The following is a 24,402-nucleotide window of genomic DNA, read 5'->3' as shown; positions in this document are numbered from 1 at the left end:
CCATAGCATGGACTTTCTTTCTCAAGTTTAACTGATTTTTCTTTGATGGAGATTTTTCTGGACTGCACTATTTCCTCCAGCACACCCTGGTAATGTAGCCTACTCACTTAAAATTCTTGCAGCGGGCCTCCCTGTAACAGTTAGTATCAGAGTGTCTAGATCTGCCCCACCTGTGGCACTCCGGCTGCTGCACGGATTTCTTTTGTGTGGCCACCATTTTATGTCCTCAGCTGTGCAGCTTCTTTGGCTGCTAATTTCAGAGACACAGCTATTTAGATTTCTCTCAGGCAGTAGCCTGCGCTGAATGGCTTCAACTCATAGAACACTCAGAAACTCATCTTAGACATCATCTAAAACATTTCCAAACTCACAATGTTCTGAGAGGCATTTCAGAGGCATAGGTTCCCTTTCCAGTTGTTTCCTCTTTTGGAATCTGAACCTCTCTGCAATAAGTAAGGGTCCTCCAAAATATCAATTAATTCTTGATATGTTTTGCCTCCAGGCTTATCCGACAGGACCAGGCTTCTGAGCAAACTAAAGGCTTTTTTATCTGTACTGCCAAGGAACACAGGTTCTACCAATTCATCTGTAATTGTATTTGCACAATATAGTATCTAAATCTTTCAGTATAGGCCTTCCAGTCATCTGATTCTTCTTCAAAAGGTCCAATGGTGCCAAATTGATCTGCTGCCATTTTGTTCTTTTACTCATTTGAGGGGTGCAACCAAGTCTTTTTTTTATTCAAAACTTTCTTAAATTTGATATTTTCTCCTTAGTTCAATTGGACCCCAAGCCAAATTGCAGCAGATTTTCTTCAATTTGTAACTCTGAATATGGAACATCCCTCGCTTTCTCTGCCTCTATTCCCGAGACCGCTCCCTTAGAATAGTACGGATTGACCTCCACAGACCAGGCCCTCTAGATTTCCCATTTCAATTCTGTATTTCATAGAGTCATAGAGGTTTACAGCATGGAAGCCGACCCTTTGGCCCAACTTGTCCATGCCGCTCTTTTTTTAAAACCCCAAAGCTAATCCCAATTGCCCACAGTTGGCCCATATCCCTCTATACCAATCGTACCCATATAACTATCTAAATGCTTTTTAAAAGACAAAATTGTACTCACCTCTATTACTGCCTTTGGCAGCTTGTCCCAGACACTCATCACCCTGCATGTGAAAAAATTGCCCTTCTGGATACTTTTGTATCTTTCCCCTCTCACCTTAAACCTATGTCTAGTTTTAGACTCCCTACCTTTGGGAAAAGATATTGACTATCTAGCTGATCTGTGCCCCTCATTATTTTACAGACTTCTATAAGATCACCCCTCAGCCTCCTATGCTCCAGAAGTCTATCCAGCCTCTCCTTATAATTCAATCCATCAAGTCCCGGTAGCATCCTAGTAAATCTTTTCTGCACTCTTTCTACTTCAGTAATATCCTTTCTATAATAGGGTGATCAGAACTGCAAACAGTACCAATTCCAACTCCTGTATTCAATGTTCTGACCCATGAAATCAAGCATGCCGAATATGCCTTCTTCACCACTTTCCTTGGTTTGTTTTTTTGCCGTTGTTCTGCAGCAAAGGGACCTGCCATCCTTCCCTCTCACTCTTTCATACTAGGTCTGAATACAGGTCCCATCCTTTCCTGTTGGTCCAATGTCAGGGTGTACCAGTGAGTCAAATAAAATTTTAAAAAAACATTTTTTTCTCTCTCACTGGCTGCCAAAAATCCCCCTTGTCGCCAATGATTCTGTACTGGGTAATTTACTAGACTGTAGTCGGAACCAAAGAACATAGAAACTCATAGATTGCTGTAACTCAACAGGGAGATTTATTTTTTGTAGCTGCGAGCTCTAAAGCTTAATGCAAGACTGGGCCTAAAACTTGGAGACCTGACTGTGATGTCACCAGTGCTCATGTGACTCATCTCTTAAGGGACACTGTCCCAACATAACATACACCAGCTATAATACATAACACACATTAATCCAATTATTTTGAACAATTTGGTGATCCAACCCCAAGGCTCATTCATCACATACGACTTAAATATATTTTAAATCTATTAAATATAAACTAGAAATTCTGTCCTTATTCTACAACCATATTTCATAGAATCATAGAAACTCTGCAGTGCAGAAGGAGGCCATTCGGCCCACTGAGTCTACGCTGACAACAATCCCCAGACCCTATCTCCACAACTCAAACACACTCACTCCACTAATCCCTCTAATCTGTGCATCCTGGGATACTAAGAGGCAATTTAGCATGGCCAATCAACCTAACCTGCACATCTTTGGATTGTGGGACGAAACCGGAGCACCGGAGGAAACCCATGCAGACACAGGGAGAACGTGCAAACTCCACATAGACAGTGATCCAAGCCAGGAACTGAACCCAGTTCCCTGGAGCTGTGGAGCAGCAGTGCCATCGCACCAGGTGCCGGGTTAGTCCATGTAGTCAGTGTGGTAATTTGATCACTAGACCAGAAGTACCAATATGTTCTTCTATCACCTTGTACAGACTATTTAATACAAAACTACTGTTCAAGGTATACATGCGAATTAAATCATAGACAAGAGGCTGTGCAGAACAAGCAATTTAACAAAGACAGAAAATGCTGGGAAAACTCAGCAGGTCTGACAGCATCTAGAGAAAAACAGTTAATGTTGAGTCTGGATGAACCTTCGTCAGAGCTGAAGACAATCAAAAATAAGATGAGATTTATTCTGCTGTGGTGAGGAGATGGGGAAGCTGTGGGAACTGAATAGAGAGCCAGCAGTAGGTGGAGATGGGAGAGATTTACATGATGTCATGAACAAAAAGAATGTAAATGGTGCTGATCATGGCTAAAGTAGGTGATGAAGAGATCAGAATGTGAAAATGGCAGAACAAAGTTAAGCAATGTATAAAAGGATGACCTGAAACAGGTAACAGATGGCCTTACTGGGGTGAGGCAGGGGAGGGGAGGCAAGGCAGCGGTAAGGGAAACAAGATGGAAAGCAATGTTTAAAAAAAATGAAAAATGAAACAATGGAAGAAATGAAAGTAAATTAAAGAGTAAATGAAATAAATGGGTGGAAATTTGATTTGATTTATTATTGTCACACATATTAGTATAGAATGAAATGTATTGCTTCCTGCAAGCTGTACAAAGCATACCATTACAGAGAGACTGAAAAATTAGTGTTACAGTCATAGCTAGGGTGTAGAAAGAGATCAGCTTAATGCAAGGTAGATCCATTCAAAAATCTGATGGCAGCAGGGAAGAAGCTGTTCTTCAGTCGGTTGATACGTGACCTTGTACCTGTTTCCCGACGGAAGAAGGTAGAAGTGAGAACGTCCGGAATGCATGGGTTAATTATGCTGGATGCTTTGCGGAGGCTGCGGGAAGTGTAGACAGAGTCAATGGATGGGAAGCTGGTTTGCGTGATGGATTGGGCTACATTCACGACCTTTTGTAGTTTCTTGCAGTCTTGGGCAGAGCAAGAGCCGTACCAAACTGTGATACAATCAGAAAGAATGCTTTCTATGGTGCATCTATAAAAGTTGGTGAGAGTTGTAGCTGACATTTCAGCTGAACGGAGGTCAAGATGGAGCAAAGAGTTCATGGTCTGAAGTTGTTGAACTCACTGTTTAGTCCAGAAGGCTGTAAAGTGCCTAATTGGACGATGAGGTGTTTTTCCTCCAGTTTGCATTGGGCTTTAATAGGACAAATTGCGATATTATTCTAAAATGCCCCATAGATCTGTCAGCTTCTCTGATGAACTCTTAGGAAGATAGAGTCCGTGGTGGAACAAAGTCCTACCCTAGCCTGTATCTCTAGTCTGTGTGGCTATGTAGCCTGAAATGTACAATGTACAAAGACAAATATTTTTACAGTCAATATTAGCCACTAAATTTACATAAAATATCTTTGCTGGAAGATACCATGGAAAAAAGAAATGAGCTGTTTGAGATTGCCAGGCTTGGTTACACGACAACAAAATTACATTCAAATAATTTTGTAACCTAATATTGTACCTAATGACCTTCGTTCGCTGGTGTTTGTGCAACATGGAGTAACTGCAATAGTTTTTAAAAACATAAAATTATAAAATCATAAAAATGTCTCCACCAAAATAGCAGGAAGAAACTTCAGGTACATGCCTTTAAGTAGTCATTCCTGTTATTTCACAGTTTATTTTCATAGCGTATCTTTTTAAAGATCCATTTCAGCACAATCTGAATTAGAAGTGTATCTAACTACTGCATGTAGATTTAGGCAAAGGCTACTTAAAACAAAAATTACCTCGTACAGCAGTACTGTCATTTCAACTTCAAGCAAGTGGGAGGTTTTATTTAATGATCAGTGGGACTGCAGCACATTGCCAAATAAACATTCCAAACAAAACAGAATTATTTATGATTCTTATGCTTAATACTTTCCTCCTCTCTGTACACAATACACCTACGACAAAAATTAAATTTATTTCATCTCTGGTAGGTGATTCATTGATTTCCTTATTGTCTTACAATTAGCTCCGGTGTTGATGGGCTGTTTCAACAAAGTACATTATTTTAGACAAAAACAAAAAAATGTTGGAAAATCCCAGGAGGTGTGACAGCGTCTGAGGGGAGAGAATACAGCCAACATTTCAGGTCCAGATGACCGTCAGTTCTGATGAAGGGTTATCTAGACACGAAATGTTGGCTCTTTATAAGTCCCTTGTCAGGCCCCACTTGGAGTACTGTGCGCAGTTCTGGTCGCCTCACTATAGGAAGGACGTAGAAGCTATTGAAATGGTGCAGAGGAGATTTACAAGGATGTTGCCTGGATTGGGAGGCATGCCTTATGAAGATAGGTTGAGGGAGCTGGGACTCTTCTCCCTGGAGAGACGAAGGTTGAGAGGCGACCTGATAGAGGTTTATGAAAGGAATAGATAGGGTGGATTCTCAGAGGCTATTTCCCCGGGTTGAAATGGTCGCTACGAGAGGACACAGATTTAAGGTGCAGGGAAGCAAGTACAGAGGTGATGTTAGGGGTAAGTTTTTCACTCAGAGGGTGGTGAGTGAATGGAATCGGCTGCCGTCAGTGGTGGTGGTGGAGGCGAACTCGCTGGGGTCTTTTAAAAGACTTTTGGATGAGTATATGGGATTTAATGGGATTGGGGGTTATAGATAGGTCTATGGATTGGTAGGTATTGATGTGATCGGCGCAACTTGTGGGCCGAAGGGCCTGTTTGTGCTGTAGTGTCCTGCGTTCTCTCCCCACAGATAGCATCAAATCTGATGAGATTTTCCAGCATTTTCTGTTTTTGTTTCAGATTCCAGTGCCTACAGTATTTTGCTTTTACATTATTTTACACTATGGTCTGACAAGTCATATCAATTAATTTCATATCAGAGTAGTTAACAAGTTCATAGAATAGAATCCCTACAGTGCAGGAGGCAGCCATTTGGCTCATTGAGTCGGCACCAACTCTGACAGAGTAGTTTACCCAGGCCCTCTCACCCGCCCTACTCCTTTAACTTCACGCATTTACCATGGTTATTTCACCTAATCTACACATCTTCAGACGCTAAGGGTCAATATAGCATAAGACCATAAGACATAGGAGCAGAATTAGGCCACTCGGCCCATCGAGTCTGCTCCGCCATTCAATCTTGGTTGATTTTTTTCTCATCCCCATTCTCCTGCCTTTTCCCTATAACCCTGATCCCCTTATTCATCAAGAACCCATCTATCTCTGTCTTAAAGACATTCAATGACCTAGCCTCCACAGACTTCTCTGGCAAAGAATTCCATAGATTCACCACTCTCTGGCTGAAGAAATTCCTCCTCATCTCTTCTTAAAGGACCTTCCCCCCCACCCTGAGGTTGAGCCCTCTGGTTCTAGTTTTTCTTACTAGTGGAAACATCCTCTCCACGTCCATTCTATCCATGCCTCGCAGTATCCTACAAGTTTCAATAAGATCCACCCTTATCTAAAAGTTTCTTAAACGATAGGGTCTTTTAAGAGACTTTTAGATAAATATATGGAACTTAGTAAGATAGGGGTTATAGGTAAGTCTAGTAATCTCTAAGGTAGGGAACGTTTGGCACAACTTTGTGGGCCGAATGGCCTGTACTGTGCTGTAGTTTTTCTATGTTTCTATGTAACAAGTTCCATCCCACCACAGACTCACCATGGACTATTCTCTGGAATCGGCTGCATTCTTGAACACACTCATCTCCATTAAGGACAGTCACCTCAGCATCTCACTGTACCACAAGCCCACAGATAACTTCACGATGCTCCACTTCTTCAGCTCCCACCTTAAACACGTTAAAGAAGCTATCCCCTATGGACACGCCCTCCGTATACACAGGATCTGCTCAAATGAGGAGGATCGCAACAGACACTTCCAGATGCTGAAAGATGCCCTCTTAAGAACAGGATATGGTGCTCGGCTCATTGATTGACAGTTCCGACATGCCACAGGAAAAACCGCACCGACCTCCTCAGAAGACAAACATGGGACACGGTTGACAGAGTACCCTTTGTCATCCAGTACTTTCCCGGAGCAGAGAAGCTACAACATCTTCTCCGGATTCTCCAACATGTCATTGACGAAGATGAATATCTTGCCAAGGCCATCTCCACACCCCCATTTCTTGCCTTCAAATAACCACACAACCTCAAATAGACTATTGTCCGCAGCAAACTACCCAACTTTCAGGAGAATAGTGACCGCAACACCACACAACCCTGCCATGGCAACCTCTGCAAGACATGCCAGATCATCGACACGGATGCCATCATTTCACATGAGAACACCATCCACCAGGTACACGGCACATACTCTTGCAACTCAGCCAACGTTGTCAACCTGATACGCTGCTGGAAAGAAGTCCTGAGGCATACTACATTGGGGAGACCATGCAGACACTATGACAACGGATGAATGAACACCGCTCGACAATCACCAGGCAAGACTGTTCCCTTCCTGCTGGTGAACACTTCAGCAGTCACAGGCATTTGGCCTCTGATCTTCGGGTAAACATTCTCCAAGGTGGTCTTCATGACATGCGACAGCACAGAGTCGCTGAGCAGAAGCTGATAGCCAAGTTCCGCACACGAGGACGGCCTCAACCAGGATCTTGGGTTCATGTCACACTATCTGTAACCCCAATGACTTGCCTGAACTTGTACTTACTGTCCTGCCTGGAGACAATACACATCTCTTTAACCTATGCTTAATGCTATCTCCACTCACATTGTCTGCACCTTTAAGACTTGATTAGCTGTAAAGACTCACATTCTAATCAGTATTCTGTAAATTGTGTGTGCCTTTATATGCCCTGTTTGTGATCAGAACTCCCCACTTACCTGATGAAGGAACAGTGTTCCAAAAGCTAGTGGCATTTACTACCAAATAAACCTGGACTTTAACCTGGTGTTGAGACTTCTTACCGTGTTTACCTCAGTCCAACGCTGGCAACTCTACATCACTCCACTGAAGTCAGTCCTACCTAAATTTAGAATCTACATAGCCATTTTGGGTTTCTTCCTTTCAAGCACAACATGTGAGCATAATATGGTTTCTATCAGATAAAAATTCAAACCATTAGAGTATTGACTAAACTGGCTCATTATTCAGTATTATATCTGATGTGACATTTTCCCTTGCTGATTCTAGGGCATACTGTTGCAGAAAACTATCCTGTACACACTCAAGAAACCTGCTACCTTTCTGGCATGAATTTGTCTGCTTAGCTTAATCTATATGCTAGTTAAAATCCTCCATTAAACTATTAAAAGCGGAGGCGTTTAGAGTAGCTAACAGTAGTGGGCGAGAAGAGGATTGGGAGAGGTTTAAATGTCAACAAAGATTGACAAAGAAGTTGATAAAGAAGGGTAGGAGAAACTGTGAAGCTGGGCCAGCGCTTAATATAAAAAGGGATAGCAAGAGTTTTTATAAATATATAAAAAGGAAGAGGCTGGCTAGGGTGAACGTTGGACCCTTAGAGGATGAGAGGGGGGACTTAGTGGTAGGGGATGGGGAAATGGCTGAGGTCTTGAATAACTTTTTTGTTTCGGTCTTCACGGAGGAAGACGTGAATAATTTGCCGGGTGTTAGCAATGGAAAGGTGGTAGGACTGGAGGGTCTCAATGACATTATTGTTACTAGAGAGGCGGTGCTCGACAGACTGGAGGGACTGATTGTGGACAAGTCCCCAGGACCGGATGGAATGCATCCGAGGGTTCTGAAAGAAATGGCGGAGGTGATAGTGGATGCCTTGGTGGTTATTTTCCAAACGTCGCTGGATTCCGGGGAAGTGCCGGAAGATTGGAAAATGGCTAATGTTACGCTGTTGTTTAAGAAGGGTGCCAGGCAAAACGCAGGGAATTATAGGCCGGTTAGTTTAACGTCTGTTGTGGGTAAAATGTTAGAATCCGTCATCAAGGAGGAAATAGCGAGGCATCTTGAGGGGAATTGCTTGATAGAGCAGACGCAGCACGGTTTTGTTAAGGGGAAGTCGTGGTCTGACAAATTTATTGGAGTTCTATGAGGATGTGTCTAGGCGGTGGATAGAGGAGAGCCTGTGGATGTGGTCTTTCTTGATTTTCAGAAGGCGTTTGACAAGGTACCTCACAAGAGGTTATTGCAGAAGGTAAGGGGGCATGGAGTTGGGGGTAGGGTGTTAGCGTGGATAGAGGATTGGTTGTCAAATAGGAGGCAGAGAGTGGGGGTTAATGGGTGCTATTCAGATTGGCGGTTGGTGACTAGTGGAGTGCCCCAGGGGTCGGTGCTGGGGCCTCAGCTGTTTACCATTTATATAGATGATCTGGGGGAGGGAACAGAGTGTATGGTGTCGAAATTTGCTGATGACACCAAGATTGGTGGAACGGCAAATTGCGCGGAGGGTGTGGAGAGTCTGCAGAAGGATCTAGATAGGCTGGACGAATGGGCCAGGAACTGGCAAATGGAATTTAATGTTGGCAAGTGTGAGGTGGTCCACTTTGGTAGGAATAATGGTAGGAAGGACTATTACTTACGTGGCAAAAAACTGCAGCAGGCGACGGTGCAGAGGGACCTCGGGGTCCTTGTGCATGAGTCGCAAAAACCCAGCCTGCAGGTGCAGCAGGTGGTCAGGAAGGCTAATGGGATGCTGGCCTTCATAGCGAGGGGGATTGAATATAAAAGTAGGGAGGTCTTGCTGCGGCTGTATAGGGCATTGGTGAGGCCGCAGCTGGAGTACTGTGTGCAGTTTTGGTCGCCGTACTTACGCAAGGATATTTTGGCCTTGGAGGGAGTGCAGAGGAGGTTTACTAGGCTGATACCGGAGTTGAGGGGGTTGAGCTATGAGGAGAGGCTGAATAAACTAGGCTTGTACTTGTTAGAGTTTAGAAGAATGAGGGGAGATCTCATTGAGACGTATAAGACGATGAATGGGATGGATAGGATAGAGGTGAAGAGACTCTTCCCGCTCAGAAAGGACAGTAGGACTAGGGGGCACAACCTCAAGATAAAGGGGGGGGGGGGGGTTTAGAACGGAGTTGAGGAGGAACTTCTTCACTCAAAGGGTGGTGAATCTCTGGAATTCTCTGCCCGTTGAGGTGGTGGAGGCTGCCTCGCTCAATATTTTTAAGACACGGGTTGATGGGTTTTTGATAAGCGAGGGGATTAAGGGTTATGGGGAGAGGGCGGGAATGTGGAACTGAGCCACGACAGATCAGCCATGATCTTATTGAATGGCGGGGCAGGCTCGAAGGGCTAGATGGCCTACTCCTGCCCCTATTTCTTATGTTCTTATGTACTCTGCCTTTGTTACAATCTTATCTAAACTCTGCATTTACACAATCTGAAACTCACATTTGCTACTTAGGCCCCTGCTTAACTCCCACCATAGTCTTTAATAATTCTTGAATTCTTCATTTTATTCAAAGTCTTCACTACCTGATTACCTCTCATTATTTCCATGATCATTTCATACTGAATCATTAAGATTGCTCCTCCTCTCTCCCTGTTTCACTATCCTTCTTGTAGACCTTATAACTCAGTATATTCAGTTCTCAGTCCTAAATGTCTTGTAGCTATGTCTCAGTAACAGCCACTGTGTCATAGCCTCTAACAGAAGTTGTGACTGCAATTCATTCATTTTGTCCTTTATACTTAAGTTTTTGTGGAAAGACAAAAGGTTACACACTTTATCTGATCCATTTGCTCTATAGCTGTTTCTTTCATACTTTTCATACTTCCTGTTCTACCAGCAGGACAGATCCAGCACAGGCGGCAGTATAGTGGCATAGTTTTAGGATAGAGGTGCCTTGGGGTTCCTCACATTCAACTCCAGAACCCATGAAACCTCTTGGCATCAGGTAAAATATGGGCAAGGTAACCTCCTGCCAATTACTACATCCACCCTCCCCTGCCTCAACTGTGCACCTTACCAGGCAGCACAGTGGTAAGCACTGCTGCCTCACAGCTCTAGGGACACGGGTTTGATTCCAGCTTTGGTCACTGTCTGTGTGGAGTTTGCACATTCTCTCCATGTCTGCTGGGTTTTCTCCTGGTGCTCCAGTTTCCTTCCACAGTCCAAAAGATGTGCAGGTTAGGTGGATTGGCCATTCTAAATTGCCCCTCAGGGTCAGGGGGATTAGCTAGGGTAAATGCATGGTGTTATGGGGATAGGACCTGGTAAGGTGCACAGTTGAGGTAGAACATAGAACACTACAGCACAAACCAGCCCTTCAGCCCATAAGTTGCACCGATCACATCTATACCTACCAAGCCATAGAACTATCTGTAACTCCCAATGTCATTAGATCCCATATACTCATCCAGAAGTCTTTTAGAACAAAGAACAAAAACAGCCCGGGAAACAGGCCTTTTGGCCCAACGAGCCTGCGCCGCCATTTTAACACTACCAGTCCCCCCCTCCACCCATGACCCTTATCTATTGTTTTATGGCAATCCACATTGAGGGAAACTAATTTAGGGACAATTTATTACTTCCAATCAGCCTAATAAAGACCCCAGCGAGTTTGCCTCTACCACCACCGACGGCAGCCGATTCCACTCACCCCCCACCCTCTGAGTGAAAAACTTACCCCTAACATCCCCTCTGTACTTGCTTCCCAGCACCTTAAACCTGTGTCCTCTCATAGCAACCATTTCAGCCCTGGGAAATAGCCTCCGAGAATCCACCCCATCTATTCCTCTCAACATTTTATAAACCTCTATCAGGTCGCCTCTCAACCAAAGGGGAGGGTGGATGTAGTAATTGGCAGGAGGTTACCATGCCCATATTTTACCTGATACCAAGAGGTTTCATGGGTTCTGGAGTTGAATGTGAGGAAACCCAAGGCAATTCTATCCTAAAACCATGCCACTATACTGCCGCTTCTGCTGGATCTGTCTTGCTGCTGGAACAGGAAGTATGAAAAGTATGAAAGAAACAACTGCAGAGTAAATGGATCAGATAAAGTGCACAGCCTTTTGTCTTTCCACAAACACTTGCGTATAAAGGACATAACGAATGAATTGTAGGCACAACTTCCATTAGGGATTGTGGTCGGTGAAGACTCGATGGGCCAAATGGCCTCCTTCTGCACTGTATGATTCTATGAACTGATGAATCAGTACTCCATATCAAACACCATTTGGAGGAAGCACTGAGGGTGTCAAAGGTGCAGAATGCACTCTTCATGGGAGGCTTCAACACCCATCACTAAATGTGACTCAGTAGGACCACTGCACACTGAGCTGGCCGAATCCTAATGAACATAAGTTAGATTCGGTCTGCAGCAAGGGCTGAGGATATTCTCCATCGTGCTGTGTGGCACTATCGCTGCATCAAATGGGATAGATTTCAAACAGATCCAGCAACTGAAGATGCGGGCCATCAGCAATAGCAGAACTGCACTCAACCACCATCTGAAATGTCATGGTCTGGCATATCTCTCACTCTACCATTATCACCAAGCCAAGGGATCAAACGTGATGCAATAAAGAGTGAAGGAAATCATGCCAGAAGCAGCGTAAGGCAGGCCTAAAAATTAGGTGTCAACTTGGTGCAGCTACAACAGAGGATTATTTGTGTGCCAAACAGCATAAACAGCAAGTGATAGACAGAGTTAAGTCATTCCACAAACAACAGATCAATCTAAGCTCTGCAGTCCTGTCACATCAGCTGTGTATGGTGGTGGAAAATTAAACAACTCACTGGACCAGGCAAATAACCCCATTTTCAATGATGAAGGAGCTCAGCACATCATTGTAAAAATTAAGGCTGAAGCGTATGCAACAACCTTCAACCAGAAATGCTGACAGAATGATCCATCTTGGCATCCTGGAGTTCACCAGCATCACAGGTGCCAGTTTTCAGTCAATTCAATTCATTCCATTTGATATCAATGCTGAAGGCATTGAATGCAGCAAAGACTATGGGCCTTGACAATATTTCAGCAATAGTGCTGAAGACTTGTGCTCCAGAACTCTGCGCCCATCATCAAACTGTATAGTTATAACACTGGCATCTGCCTAGCAATGTGGAAAATTGCCCAGGTTATGTTCTGTACACAATAGGACAAATCCAACCCAGTCAGTTGCCATCCCATCAATCTATTCTCGATCATCAACAAAGTGATACGTGGGTTAATCGATAGTGTTATTAAGTGGCACTTCTTAAGTTCAGTTTGATCTACCAGGGTCATTCGACTCCTGAGCCTTGGTTTAAACAAACTGATCTCCAGAGGTGAGGAAAGAATGACTACCCTTGACATTAAGATAGCATTTGACTAACTGCGGCATCACAGTGTCCAAGCAAAACTAAAGTCAATGAGAATCAGGGGGAAATCTCTCCACTGGTTGGAGCCATATCTAGACCAAAGCAAGATGGTTGTAGTTGCGGGAGATCAATTACCTCAGTTCCAGGACATCACTGCAAGACTTCCTTAGGGTAGTGTCCTAGGCCTAACCACCCTTCAGCTGCTTCATCAATGACGTTCCTTGCATCGTAAGGTCAGAAATGGGGTGTTTGCTGATGATTTCTCAATGTTTTCCTCAGATAACGAAACAGTTCATGTCCAAATGCAGCAGGAGCTAGACAATATCTAGGTTTGGGATGACAAGTGGCAAGTAACGTTTGCACCACAAGTGCCAGGCAAAGACCATCTCCACCAAGAAAGAATCCAACCATTGCCCCTTGACATTCAATGGCGTTACCATCACTGAATCCGTAGAACCAAAGAGTCCCTACAGTGCCAGATGGGTCATTTGCCCCATCGAGTGTGCACCAACTCTCCCAAAAGGGCATCTTACGCAGACCATCGAACCACCCTATCCTTGTAATCCCACTATGGCTAATTCACCTCACCCACACATCTTTGGACACTCGGGGGCAATCTAGCATGGCCAATAGACCTAAGCTGCACATCTTTGGTCTATGGGAGGAAATCAGAGCACACGCAGGAATGCTATGCAAACATGGGGATAGCATGCAAACTCCAGTCACCCAAGGTTTGAATTGAACCCGAGTCCCTGATGCTGTGAGGCAGTAGTGTGTGCCATCGTGCCGCCCACATCAACATCCTGGGGGATTACCATTGATCAGAAGCTCAACTGACTGGTTTTATAAATACTGCGGCTGTAAGAGCAGGTCAAAGGCTTGCAATCCTCCAATAAGTAACTCATCTCCTTACTCCCCAAAAGCTGTCCATCATCTACAAGGGATAAGCCGGGAGTGTGATGGAACACTTCCACTTGCCTGGATGGGTGCAGTTCTAATAACATCTAAGAAGTTCGACATCATGCAGGACAAATCAACCACTTGATTGACACCTCTTCTGCAAACATTCACTCTCTCCACCACTGACACACAGCAGTATGTACTATCCACAAGATGCACTGCAGGAACATATCAAAGCTCCTTAGACAGCAACTTCCAAACTTACAACTGCTGTCATCTCAAAAGACAAGGCAGCAGATGCATGTGAATGCCGCCATCTGGAAGTTACCCTCCAAATCTCTCACCTTCCTGACTTGGAAAAATATCACTGTCCTTTCACTGCCTCTGGCTCTTAATCCTGGAACTCCCTCCCTAACATACCTATGGATGTAAGCACACCACATGGAATGCTGCAGTTCAAGAAGGCAGCTCACCACCATAATGTCAGCAGCAATTTGGAATAGGTAAACCAAGCCAACAATGCCCACAACCCAGGAATGAATGAAGAATTCTCTCTCCTTATTTAATTATTTCAGAGCTTTTAGTTTGCCCTTTACAGGTAATGCCACATGGACATTTTTGATGATTGCTGTCTTGCTTTTCATTTGTTTTAGAACTATTTATACTACCATTTTTACTTGTGCCCTCACTTCCCATTTACTTGTTTAAAATTGTTGCAATTTGATTTATTACTGTCACATGTATTAGTTTACAAATAAAAGTATTGTTTCTTGCATGCTATAAAGAAAACATAGCATTCATAGAGAAGGAAAGGAGAGAGTGCAAATGTAGTGTTACAGTCATAGCTAGAGTGTAGAGAAAGATCAACTTAGTGTGAGATACTTCCATTCAAAAGTCTGATGGCAGCAGCAGGGAAGAAGCTATTTTTGAGTTGTTTGGTACTTGACCTCAGACTTTTGTATCTTTTTCCCGACTGAAGAGTATGGAATTGGAAGAGTATGTCCAAGGTGCATGGGGTCCTTAATTATGCTGGCTGCGTTTCCAAGGCAGCAGGAAGTGTAGACAGCGTCAATGGATGGGAGGCTGGTTTGTATGATGGACTGGACTTCATTCATGACTTTTTGTAGTTTCTTGCAATCTCAGGCAGAGTAGGGGCCATATCAAGCTGTGGTACAACCAGAAAAAATGCTTTCTATGGTGCATCTATAAAAGTTGGTGACAGTCGTAGCTGACATGCCAAATTTCGTTAACCTTCTGAGAAACTGGTGGGCTTTCTTAACTATAGTGTCAGCATGGGGGAACCAGGGCAGGTTGTTGGTGATCTGGACATCTAAAAACTTAAAACTCTCAACCATTTCTACTTTATCCCCATTGATGAAGGACTTGTCTCACTAACTGTCCTGTCTGGAGACAATACACATAGGGTAAGGGGCAGGAGATTTGAGTTTTTTTCAGTCAGAAGATAGTGGGAATCTAGAATGTACTGCCTGGGAAGGTACTGGAGGCCAGAAACCTTACAACCTTTAAAAAGTATTTGGGTGAACACTTGAAACATCGTAACAGTCAAGGATATGGGACAAGTGCTGGAAAACGGGAGTAGCATGACTTTTAGTGGAAGATATTGTCAGTATACACTCCGGCCCTTTTCTGCACTGTCTAACTCTACGGCCAGAGTTTTACCACTCCCGCCTGCCACAGGAATCAGAGCGGGCGAGGGTGGACAACGGGAAGATCCATTGATCTCGGATATGATTTTATGGTTTTGGGATAAGCAAAGCCATAAAATCTCAATTTACACCCATTCAAATAGTAACCTGCCTTCCTATTTTTGCTAGTTAAGTAGCTTACCTCACACTTATCCATATAATATCGCACCTGCCACGCACATACCCACTCAATTAGCCTGTCCAAATCATGCTGAAGCATCTCTACATCCTCCTCACAGCTCACCCTCCCGCCCAACTTTGTATCATCTGAAAATGTGGAGAGAATACATTTAGCTACTTCGTTACTTCATCCAAATCATTAATATATAATGTGAATAGTTGGGGTCCCTGCACTATCCCACTAATTACTGTCAATCAGAAAATGACCCATTTATTCCAACTCTGGTCTGATAACCAGCTTTCTATCCATCTCAAGACACTATCCGCAATCGCATAAGTTTTAACTTTACATAGCAATCTGTGAGACATTGTCGAAAATCTATTGAAATTCTAAATAAACTACACCCACTGGTTCTCCTTGGTTAACTCTACTGGTTACATTCTCAAAGAATCCAGTAGGTTTTTCAAGCATGATTTCCCTTTCAGAAACCATTCTGACTTTGTTTGATTATGCCATTGCTTTCCAAATGCTGTGCTATGAAATCCTTGATAGTAGACTCTGGCAACTTCCCTACTGGTGCGTTTACACCAGATTCATCAGCCGCACTTACAAGACAGCCCCGAACATCACCCAAGCACAACGCAACGCCATCCACGCTCTCAAGACCAACCGCAACATTGTCATCAAACCAGCAGACAAAGGAGGGGCCATCATCATACTGAACAGAATGGATTACTGTAAAGAAGTATACTGACAACTAAACAATGAGGAACACTACAGACAGTTACCCACAGATCCAACTAAAGAACACACTCATCAACTCAACAATCTGATCAAGACCTTTAATCCGGACCTTCAGAGCACCCTCTGTGCTCTCATTCCACGTAATCCCCATGTTGGAGATCTCTACTGCCTCCCAAAGATACACAAGGCAAACACACCCGGCCGTCCCATCGTATCAGGCAATGGGCCTTTTGTGAGAACCTCTCCAGCTACATTGAGGTCATCCTGAAACCCATTGTACAAAGAACCCCCAGCTTTTGTCGCGACACTACGGACTTCCTACAGAAACTCAGCACACATGGAGCAGTTGAACCAGGGACACTCCTCGTCACAATGGATGTCTTGGCGCTCTACACCAACATCCCCCACAACGAAGGCATTGCTGCGACTGCCTCAGTACTCAATGCTGACAACTGCCAGTTTCCAGATGCAATTTTACAACTCATCCGCTTTATCCTGGACCACAATGTCTTCACCTTCAACAACCAGTTTTTCATCCAGACACACGGAACAGCCATGGGGACCAAATTCGCACCTCAATATGCCAACATCTTCATGCACAGGTTCGAACAAGACTTCTTCACTGCACAGAATCTTCAACCGATGCTATACACTAGATACATCGATGACATTTTCTTCCTTTGGCCTCATGGTGAACAATCACTGAAACAACTATATGATGACATCGACAAGTTCCATCCTACCATCAGACTCACCATGGACTATTCCCCAGAATCAGTTGCATTCTTGGACACACGCATCTCCATCAAGGATCGTCACCTCAGCAACTCACTGTACCGCAAGCCCACAGACAATCTCACAATGCTCCACTTTTCCAGCTTCCACCCTAAACACGTTAAAGAAGTCATTCCCTATGGACAAGCCCTCCATATACACAGGATTTGCTCAGGTGAGGAAGATCGTGACAGACACCTCCAGACGCTGAAAGATGCCCTCATAAGAACAGGATATGGCGCTTGACTCATAGATCAACAGTTCCGATGCACCACAGCAAAAAACCGCACCGATCTCCTCAGAAGACAAACACGGGACATGGTGGACAGAGTACCCTTCGTCGTCCAGTACTTCCCTGGAGCGGAGAAGCTAAGACATCTTCTGCGGAGTCTTCAACATATCATTGATGAAGACGAACATCTCGCCAGGGCCATCCCTACACCCCCACTTCTTGCTTTCAGACAACCACGCAACCTCAAACAGACCACTGTTCGCAGCAAACTACCCAGCCTTCAGGAGAACAGTGACCACAATACCACACAACCCTGGTACAACAACCTCTGCAAGACATGCCAGATCATCGACACGGATGACATCATCACACGTGAGAATACAATCCACCAGGCACTTGCAACTCGGCCAACGTTGTCTACCTGATACGTTGCAAGAAAGGATGTCCCGAAGCATGGTACATTGGGGAGACCACGCAGACGCTACGACAACGGATGAACGAACATCGCACAACAATCGCCAGGCAAGACTGTTCCCTTCCTGTTGGCGAACACTTCAGTGGTCATGGGCATTCAGCCTCTGACCTTCGGGGAAGCATTCTCCAAGGCGGCCTTCACGACACACGACAGCGCAGAGTCGCTGAGCAGAAACTGATAGCCAAGTTCCGCACACATGAGGACGGTCTCAACAAAGATCTTGGGTTCATGTCGCACTATCTGTAACCCCCGTGACTTGCCTGGGTTTGCAAAACCTCACTTACTGTACAGTCTGGAGACAATACACATCTCTTTAACCTGTGATCAGTGCTCCTTCCACTCACATTGCTGGCCACTTCAAGACTTGAACAGCAGGTTATGTGTAAATATTTGCATTCTAATCAGTAATCTGTAAACTGTCTGTGCTTTATATGCTCTGTCTGAGGCCAGAACTCTCCATTCACCTGACAAAGGGACTAACCCCGAAAGCTAGTGAGTCTATTGTCAAATAAATCGGTTGGACTTAAACCTGGTGTTGTCAGACTTTTTACTGAACTTCCCTACTACCAGCATTAGACTCATTTGTCTCTGTTTCCTCTCTACTGCCCTTTTTAAATTGCAGGCTTACGTTAGCTACCTTCTAATCTGGGGGAACCATTCCAGAGTCCAAAGAATTTTAGAAAATAACCACCAATGGATCTACTATTTCTAGGGCCATTTCCTTAAGTATTCCAGATGATGATTATCAGGCCATGGAGATTCATCTGCCTTCAATTCCATCAATTTCCCCAGAACCATTTCTTTACTAATGCTGATTTCCTTCAGCTTCTCACTAAAATTTTTGTTTCTCGGAACTTCTGGTATATTATTCATATCTTCCTTGGTGAAGATAAAAGTACAAATTTAGTTCCTCAACTATTTCTTTGTTCTTCATTATGAATTTCCCCATTTTGACAGAAAAGGGCCTGCATTCATTTTTGTCAATCTTTTTCTTTTTCCATATCTTTACAAACTTGTAGTCAGTTTTTATATTCCTTGCTAGCTTTCTTTCATGATCCATTTTCCCCTTTCTAAGCAATCCCTTGGTTTGCCTTTGCTAATTTTTAAACTGCTCCCAATCCTCAGGCCTATTGCTTTTTCTTGCCAATTTGTATGCTTCTTCTTCGAATCTAATACTAGGTGTTGTTTCCTTTACATATGGTATTGTCCTGATAAGTACAAGATTAAAAGTTTTGACAACGTCTTCTTTCAGCAATACTCAAATTCTGTACTGACAAATGACTAAATAATTTTGTACCCCAACATGGACTGTAATCTAAATTTGTCTTATTCAATCTACTGAAGACTTAGCAGAATATGATTCTCGTTCAATAGCCCTCATTGAAACCAATATGCTGTATACACATACGCTCATGTGAAGAAAAAGTATGCATCAATAGAACTATTACACAAGAACAGATAAATCATATTAAATTTCTAATGGATGCAAGGCTGATGAAGAAAGGGAACTTGACAAAAGACATATATGGAATGTCAATTACGAGCCAAGACGGCCTCAACATTAAAGATGATAAAACACACTAATTATGTTTTCTCCATACCCCATTGAAGATCATAAAAATGCTTTCCCTTTCATTTCTTTTAAACGAAAAGATAAAAAGATGATAATTAAATGTTGAAATTTTAGACACTAGCAATGACCAACCAGGAGAAATCACAACAAATTTTCTTTTAAAAATTGCACAGTACGTTTTGAGCTTAAAACCAACCTTTTTCTGTGTCTTTAAGAAGTTGTAAATTATTTTGGGAACCTTCAGGAACCTGTAGTTCTTTTTGTGCTTCTTGAATTTTGTCTGAAAACAAAACCAAATGAATGTTAATAAATATTTTCAATAAATTATATTGCAAGTTTTGCAAACACTTGTAAAAATGTAACTCGTGCTTGATAAAGTGCAGGACAGATACCAACATGGATAAAATTCCACACTGACAGTGTTTATCTCAAGTTGGAAGTAAATGCATTTCTTAAATTCTTGACTTAAAATGCTGGTTGGCAAGAGAGGAGGAGAGATGGGGGAGAGAATGGAGTGGGGGGAACAATCAATTGTGTTTTTCACAATTGCTTCAGAAGCTAAACATTCTCTAAAAGCTAACACTCAACCCATTGTGTCTGTTAAGATACCAATATAGTTTATTTTCCCTTGTTTGTCACAATTCTACGCACTTGTTCTGGTCATCTTGCATTAATTAGGTGGTTGGAAAATTATAGAAGTCCATATGTACAGTGCTTCTAATTCCCTTTCAAATTAACACCATTCACAGGCTAAGCATGTGACCCCATTTTTATTTTACACTTGCTACATTAAAATTTTACCCAGCCATTTATTTTATCCACTTTGTGTTTTTATAAATCAACTATTGCTCATAGTTTGACCAATTTTCATTCAGTCCTTCCTGTCCTTTGATCAATTTATTCTCCTTCCCCAGAAATTAATCTCAAGGTTATGAGAATTCACAGTAAGTATTAGCTTTGGTGTGTGCAATGTTACCAGGTGATTTTTGAAAGCTGAGATTCCCTTTGTCATAGGGCTGTCCACACTGCATTCTCAAAAAAGATTAAAAAGGCTGAAGTTTTCCCCTTCTGGATCTGTATAAACTGCTGTTTACTACACAATCATTGCCATTAAACTGAGATGTACTTCTGTTAGAACTAATTCTATCAATTTACATATTTTTGAAGGCAGGTTAATGTGCTTGCAACAGCAGTCAAAATCACTCTTCTAAACTCTTTTCGCTGCTTGAGCAGTGTACGGTGACATGAATAGCAATTGTCATGTGTACACTGCAGCAAAGTAGAAGTTGTTTGACTTGTGTCTAGCTGTCTCCGAATTTGCTCAGCTGTTCTGAGAGCAGGTGATGTCAAACTCTGAATATTTCAAATAATATTTTAAGAAATTGAGATATATTTCATTCTCAACAATTACAAACCCCCAGCATACAAGAACTGCAATATACTGGTTATGGGCACTAAACCTATTCACTTCCATAACGCAGAAAGCTTCTGGAAGAAAAGATCTTAAAATAATAAGACTACCAAACTGAATAACGAACATATGTTCAGCCCATCTTCTAAACTGTTAGCAAGAAATAATTTTAAGAATATCATGTATTCATAGGGATAATTAGTGTAAATTTTTAGAATTCCAATTTGGGAATGTTGTAGATTCAAATGTAGAGCCAAAAAATGGCAGCAAATGAAAAGAAATGGGTGCCCAAAAATCCAGGAGAATATCTGTACTTATTTCAATCATCATTGAAACAAAGTTTTAATAAATGTAATAGTTAAACAAAATGGCACTAGAGCTAAAATCAGGCCTCATATCTTTAATATAGAAACACACAAAGAAAGAACTTCCATATACAAAGAACCGTTCATGGATGTTTCAAAGTGTTTCTCAGCTACTGTACTTTTGTGCAGTGTAATTTTGGAAAATATGACCAGGGTTGCCAACTCAGGTTGGGCAGATTAGAGGAGCTGTCACATGACCTTCTACCTCCATCTGCCCTCTTCAGATTCCAGCCAGTCTCCCAGTAAGTTTGAGAATAGCAGAGTCCAAGGCTGCCCCATTTCCTCAGCTTCAGGGACTTGTATATTTCAGGCCGAGCCCACTCCTGTTTTACTCCCAACTGGAAACAGACAAGAACTAATCCTGCAACGCAACCCACATTTAGAAGCTAATATTTGAATATTCCAGGATATAAGTGTTTTAGGCGAGACAGAGGAGGGGCTGGAAGAGGTGGGGGAGTAGCAATACTTGTTAGGGAGCATAATACAGCGGTACAGGGGGTGGGCAATTTGGAAGGATCATGTAACGAAACATTGTGGGTAGAGCTCAGAGACAGGAAGGGTGCAGTCACAAAGCTGGGGGTATACTACAGGTCTCCCAACAGCCCACGAGAAGTTGGAGAACGGATATGTAAGGAGATTCTGGACAGGTGTAGGAAAAATAGGGTTCTTGTAGTGGGAGACTTTAATTTCCCTCATATAGACTGGAAATCCCTTAGGGCTGGGGGTCCGGACAGGGAGGAATTTATAAATTGTGTCCAGGAAGATTCTTTGGAGCAATATGTTGATAGTCCAACTAGAGAGGGAGCTGTACTGGACTTAGTACTGGAGAATGAGCCTGGTCAGGTCATCAAAGTTTCAGTGGGGGGACATGTGGCGAACAGTGACCACAATTCTGTAAACTTTTGAATAGTGGTGGAAATGCCGGCGTTGGACTGGGGTAAACACAGTAAGTAGTCTTACAACAGCAGGTTAAAGTCCAACTTTAACCTGGAGTTGTGAGGCTTCTTACTGAACTTTCGAATAGTCATGGAAAAGGATGAGTGTTGTCCTATGGGTAAGGTGCTGAACTGGGGGAAGGCTAACTACAGCCAGATTAGGCAGGATTTGGTGACTGTTGATTGGGAGAGGCTGTTCAAGGGTAAATCCACATCTGGCACATGGGAGTCTTTTAAGGAGCAGTTGATAGGCGTGCAGGACAGGCACGTGCCTGTAAAAAGGAAGGACAGGAAAGGTAGGATTCGAGAGCCGTGGATAACCAGGGAAATTGTGGATCTAATCAAAAAGAAAAAAGAGGCATGCATAGGGTGCAGGCAGCTAAAAACAGATAAAGCAATGAAGGAATACAGAGAGAGTAGAAAAGAACTCAAACAGGGATTTAGAAGGGCAAAAAGGGGTCATGAAATGTCCTTGGCACACAGGATTAAAGAGAATTCCAAGGCATTTTATATATACGTTAGGAACAAGAGGGTTGTCAGAGAGTCTGACCTCTCAAGAACAAAGGAGGGGAATTATGCTTAGAACCCAAGGAAGTAGGTGAGATCCTAAATGAATACTTTGTATCAGTATTCACAAAGGAGAGGGACACGTTAATTGGTAATGTCTCAGAGGGATGTGTAGACCCGTTAGAACAAATCGCAATTACAAGGGAGGAAGTGTTAGGTGTTTTAGGAAGCATTAAGGTAGACAAATCCCCAGTGCCAGATGGTATCTGTCCTAAATTACTGAACAGGCAAGAGTTGAAATTGCTGGGCCTCTAACAGAAACTTTTGTTTCTTCATTGAACAACAGGTGAGGTCCCAGAGAATTGGAGAATAGCAAATGTGGTCCTATTATTTAAGAAGTTTAGCAAGGATAACCCAGGTAATTATAGGCCAGTGAGTTTGAGGTCCATGGTAGGGAAATAGTTGGAGAAGATTCTTAGAGGTAGGATCTATACACATGTAGAACTCCATAGACTCATTAGCAATAGACAACACGGTTTTGTATGAGGAAGGTCATGCCTCGCAAATTTGGTTGAGTTTTTTTGAGGAGGTGACAAAAATGATTGATGAGGGAGGGCCGTGGATGCCATCTACATGGATTTTAGTAAAGCATTCGACAAGGACCTTCATGGCAGACTGGTGCAAAAGGTTAAATCTCATGGGATCAAAGGTGAACTAGCTAGATGGCTACAGAACTGACTTGGCCATGGAAGACAGAGGGTAGCAGTGGAGAGGTCTTTTTCTGATTGGAAGTCTGTGACTAGCGGTGTTCCACAGGGCTCTGTACTGGGACCTCTGTTATTTGTGATATATGTAAATGATTTGAAAGAAGACGTAGCTGGTTTGATTAGTAAGTTTGCAGACGACACAAAGATGGCTGAAGTTGCAGATAGTGATGAGCATTGTCAGAGAATATAACAGGATATAGATAGGCTGGAAAATTGGGCGGAGGAATGGCTGATGGAATTTAATCCAGATGAATGCGAAGTGATGCATTTTGGTAGATCTAATGCAAAGGAGAGCTGTACAACAAATGGCAGAACCATCAGGAGTATAGACACACAGAGGGATCTGGATGTGAAGTCCACAGACCCTTAAAGGTGTCAGTACAGGTGGAAAAGGTGGTAAAGAAGGCATATGGCATGCTTGCCTTTATTGGATGGGGCAGAGAGTATAAAAGTTGGCATGTGATGTTGCAGTTACATAGAAAGTTGGTAAGGCCACATCTGGAATACAGCGTCCAGTTCTAGTCGCCACACTACCGGAAGGACATGGAGACTTTGGAGAGAGTACAAGAAAGGTTTACCAGGATGTTGCCTGGTAATGGAGGGTATTAGCTATGAGATGAGATTGAGTAAACTAGGGTTGTTCTCCCTGGAAAGACAGAGGTTGAGGGGCAACCTAATGGAAGTTTATAAAATTATGAAGGACACAGATAGGGTGAATAGTTGGAAGCTTTTCCCAGGTCAGAAATGACAAACACAAGGGATCACAAGTTCAAGGTAAGGGGGGCAAGGTTCAATATGGCTATGCAGGGGATGTATTTTACACAGAGTGTGGTGGGGGGCCTGGAATGCACTACCAAGTAAGGTAATTAAGGCAGACACGCTAGGATAATTTAAGACTTATTTAGATAGCCACATGAACAGACTGGGAGTAGAGGGATATAAACAGATGGTCTAGTCAGGAACACATAATCGGTGCAGGCTAGGAGGGCCAAAGGGCCTGTTTCTGTGCTGTATTCTTTGAAGCCGCTGCTCACGAGGTAGAATAACATGCACCTCTTCCATCTCTGAAACACCATGACGGCAAGAAGCTTCAAAACAAGCCCATAGTCTTCTGCAGAGAGAGCAATGGTCC

At 43.1% G+C, this 24,402-nt stretch overlaps 1 protein-coding gene across 5 annotated transcripts in view; it reads right to left on the bottom strand.

Moving 5' to 3' along the window:
- hivep1 (HIVEP zinc finger 1) overlaps positions 1-24,402 on the bottom strand; it is a 291,276-nt gene that overhangs the window by 118,772 nt on the left and 148,102 nt on the right. For all 5 annotated transcript variants that reach the window (XM_080204735.1, XM_080204726.1, XM_080204744.1 and 2 more), the window contains one exon: positions 19,482-19,565. In XM_080204735.1, the coding sequence (XP_080060861.1) occupies positions 19,482-19,565 (84 nt within the window). The remainder of the gene's footprint in view (positions 1-19,481; positions 19,566-24,402) is intronic.

This window comes from Carcharhinus amblyrhynchos, chromosome 2, assembly GCF_965287045.1.
Source record: "Carcharhinus amblyrhynchos chromosome 2, sCarAmb.v2.hapA, whole genome shotgun sequence".
Lineage (NCBI taxonomy): Eukaryota > Metazoa > Chordata > Chondrichthyes > Carcharhiniformes > Carcharhinidae > Carcharhinus > Carcharhinus amblyrhynchos.
Note: the sequence above shows the minus strand (reverse complement) of the source record. Positions and strands in the feature narration are given on the sequence as shown.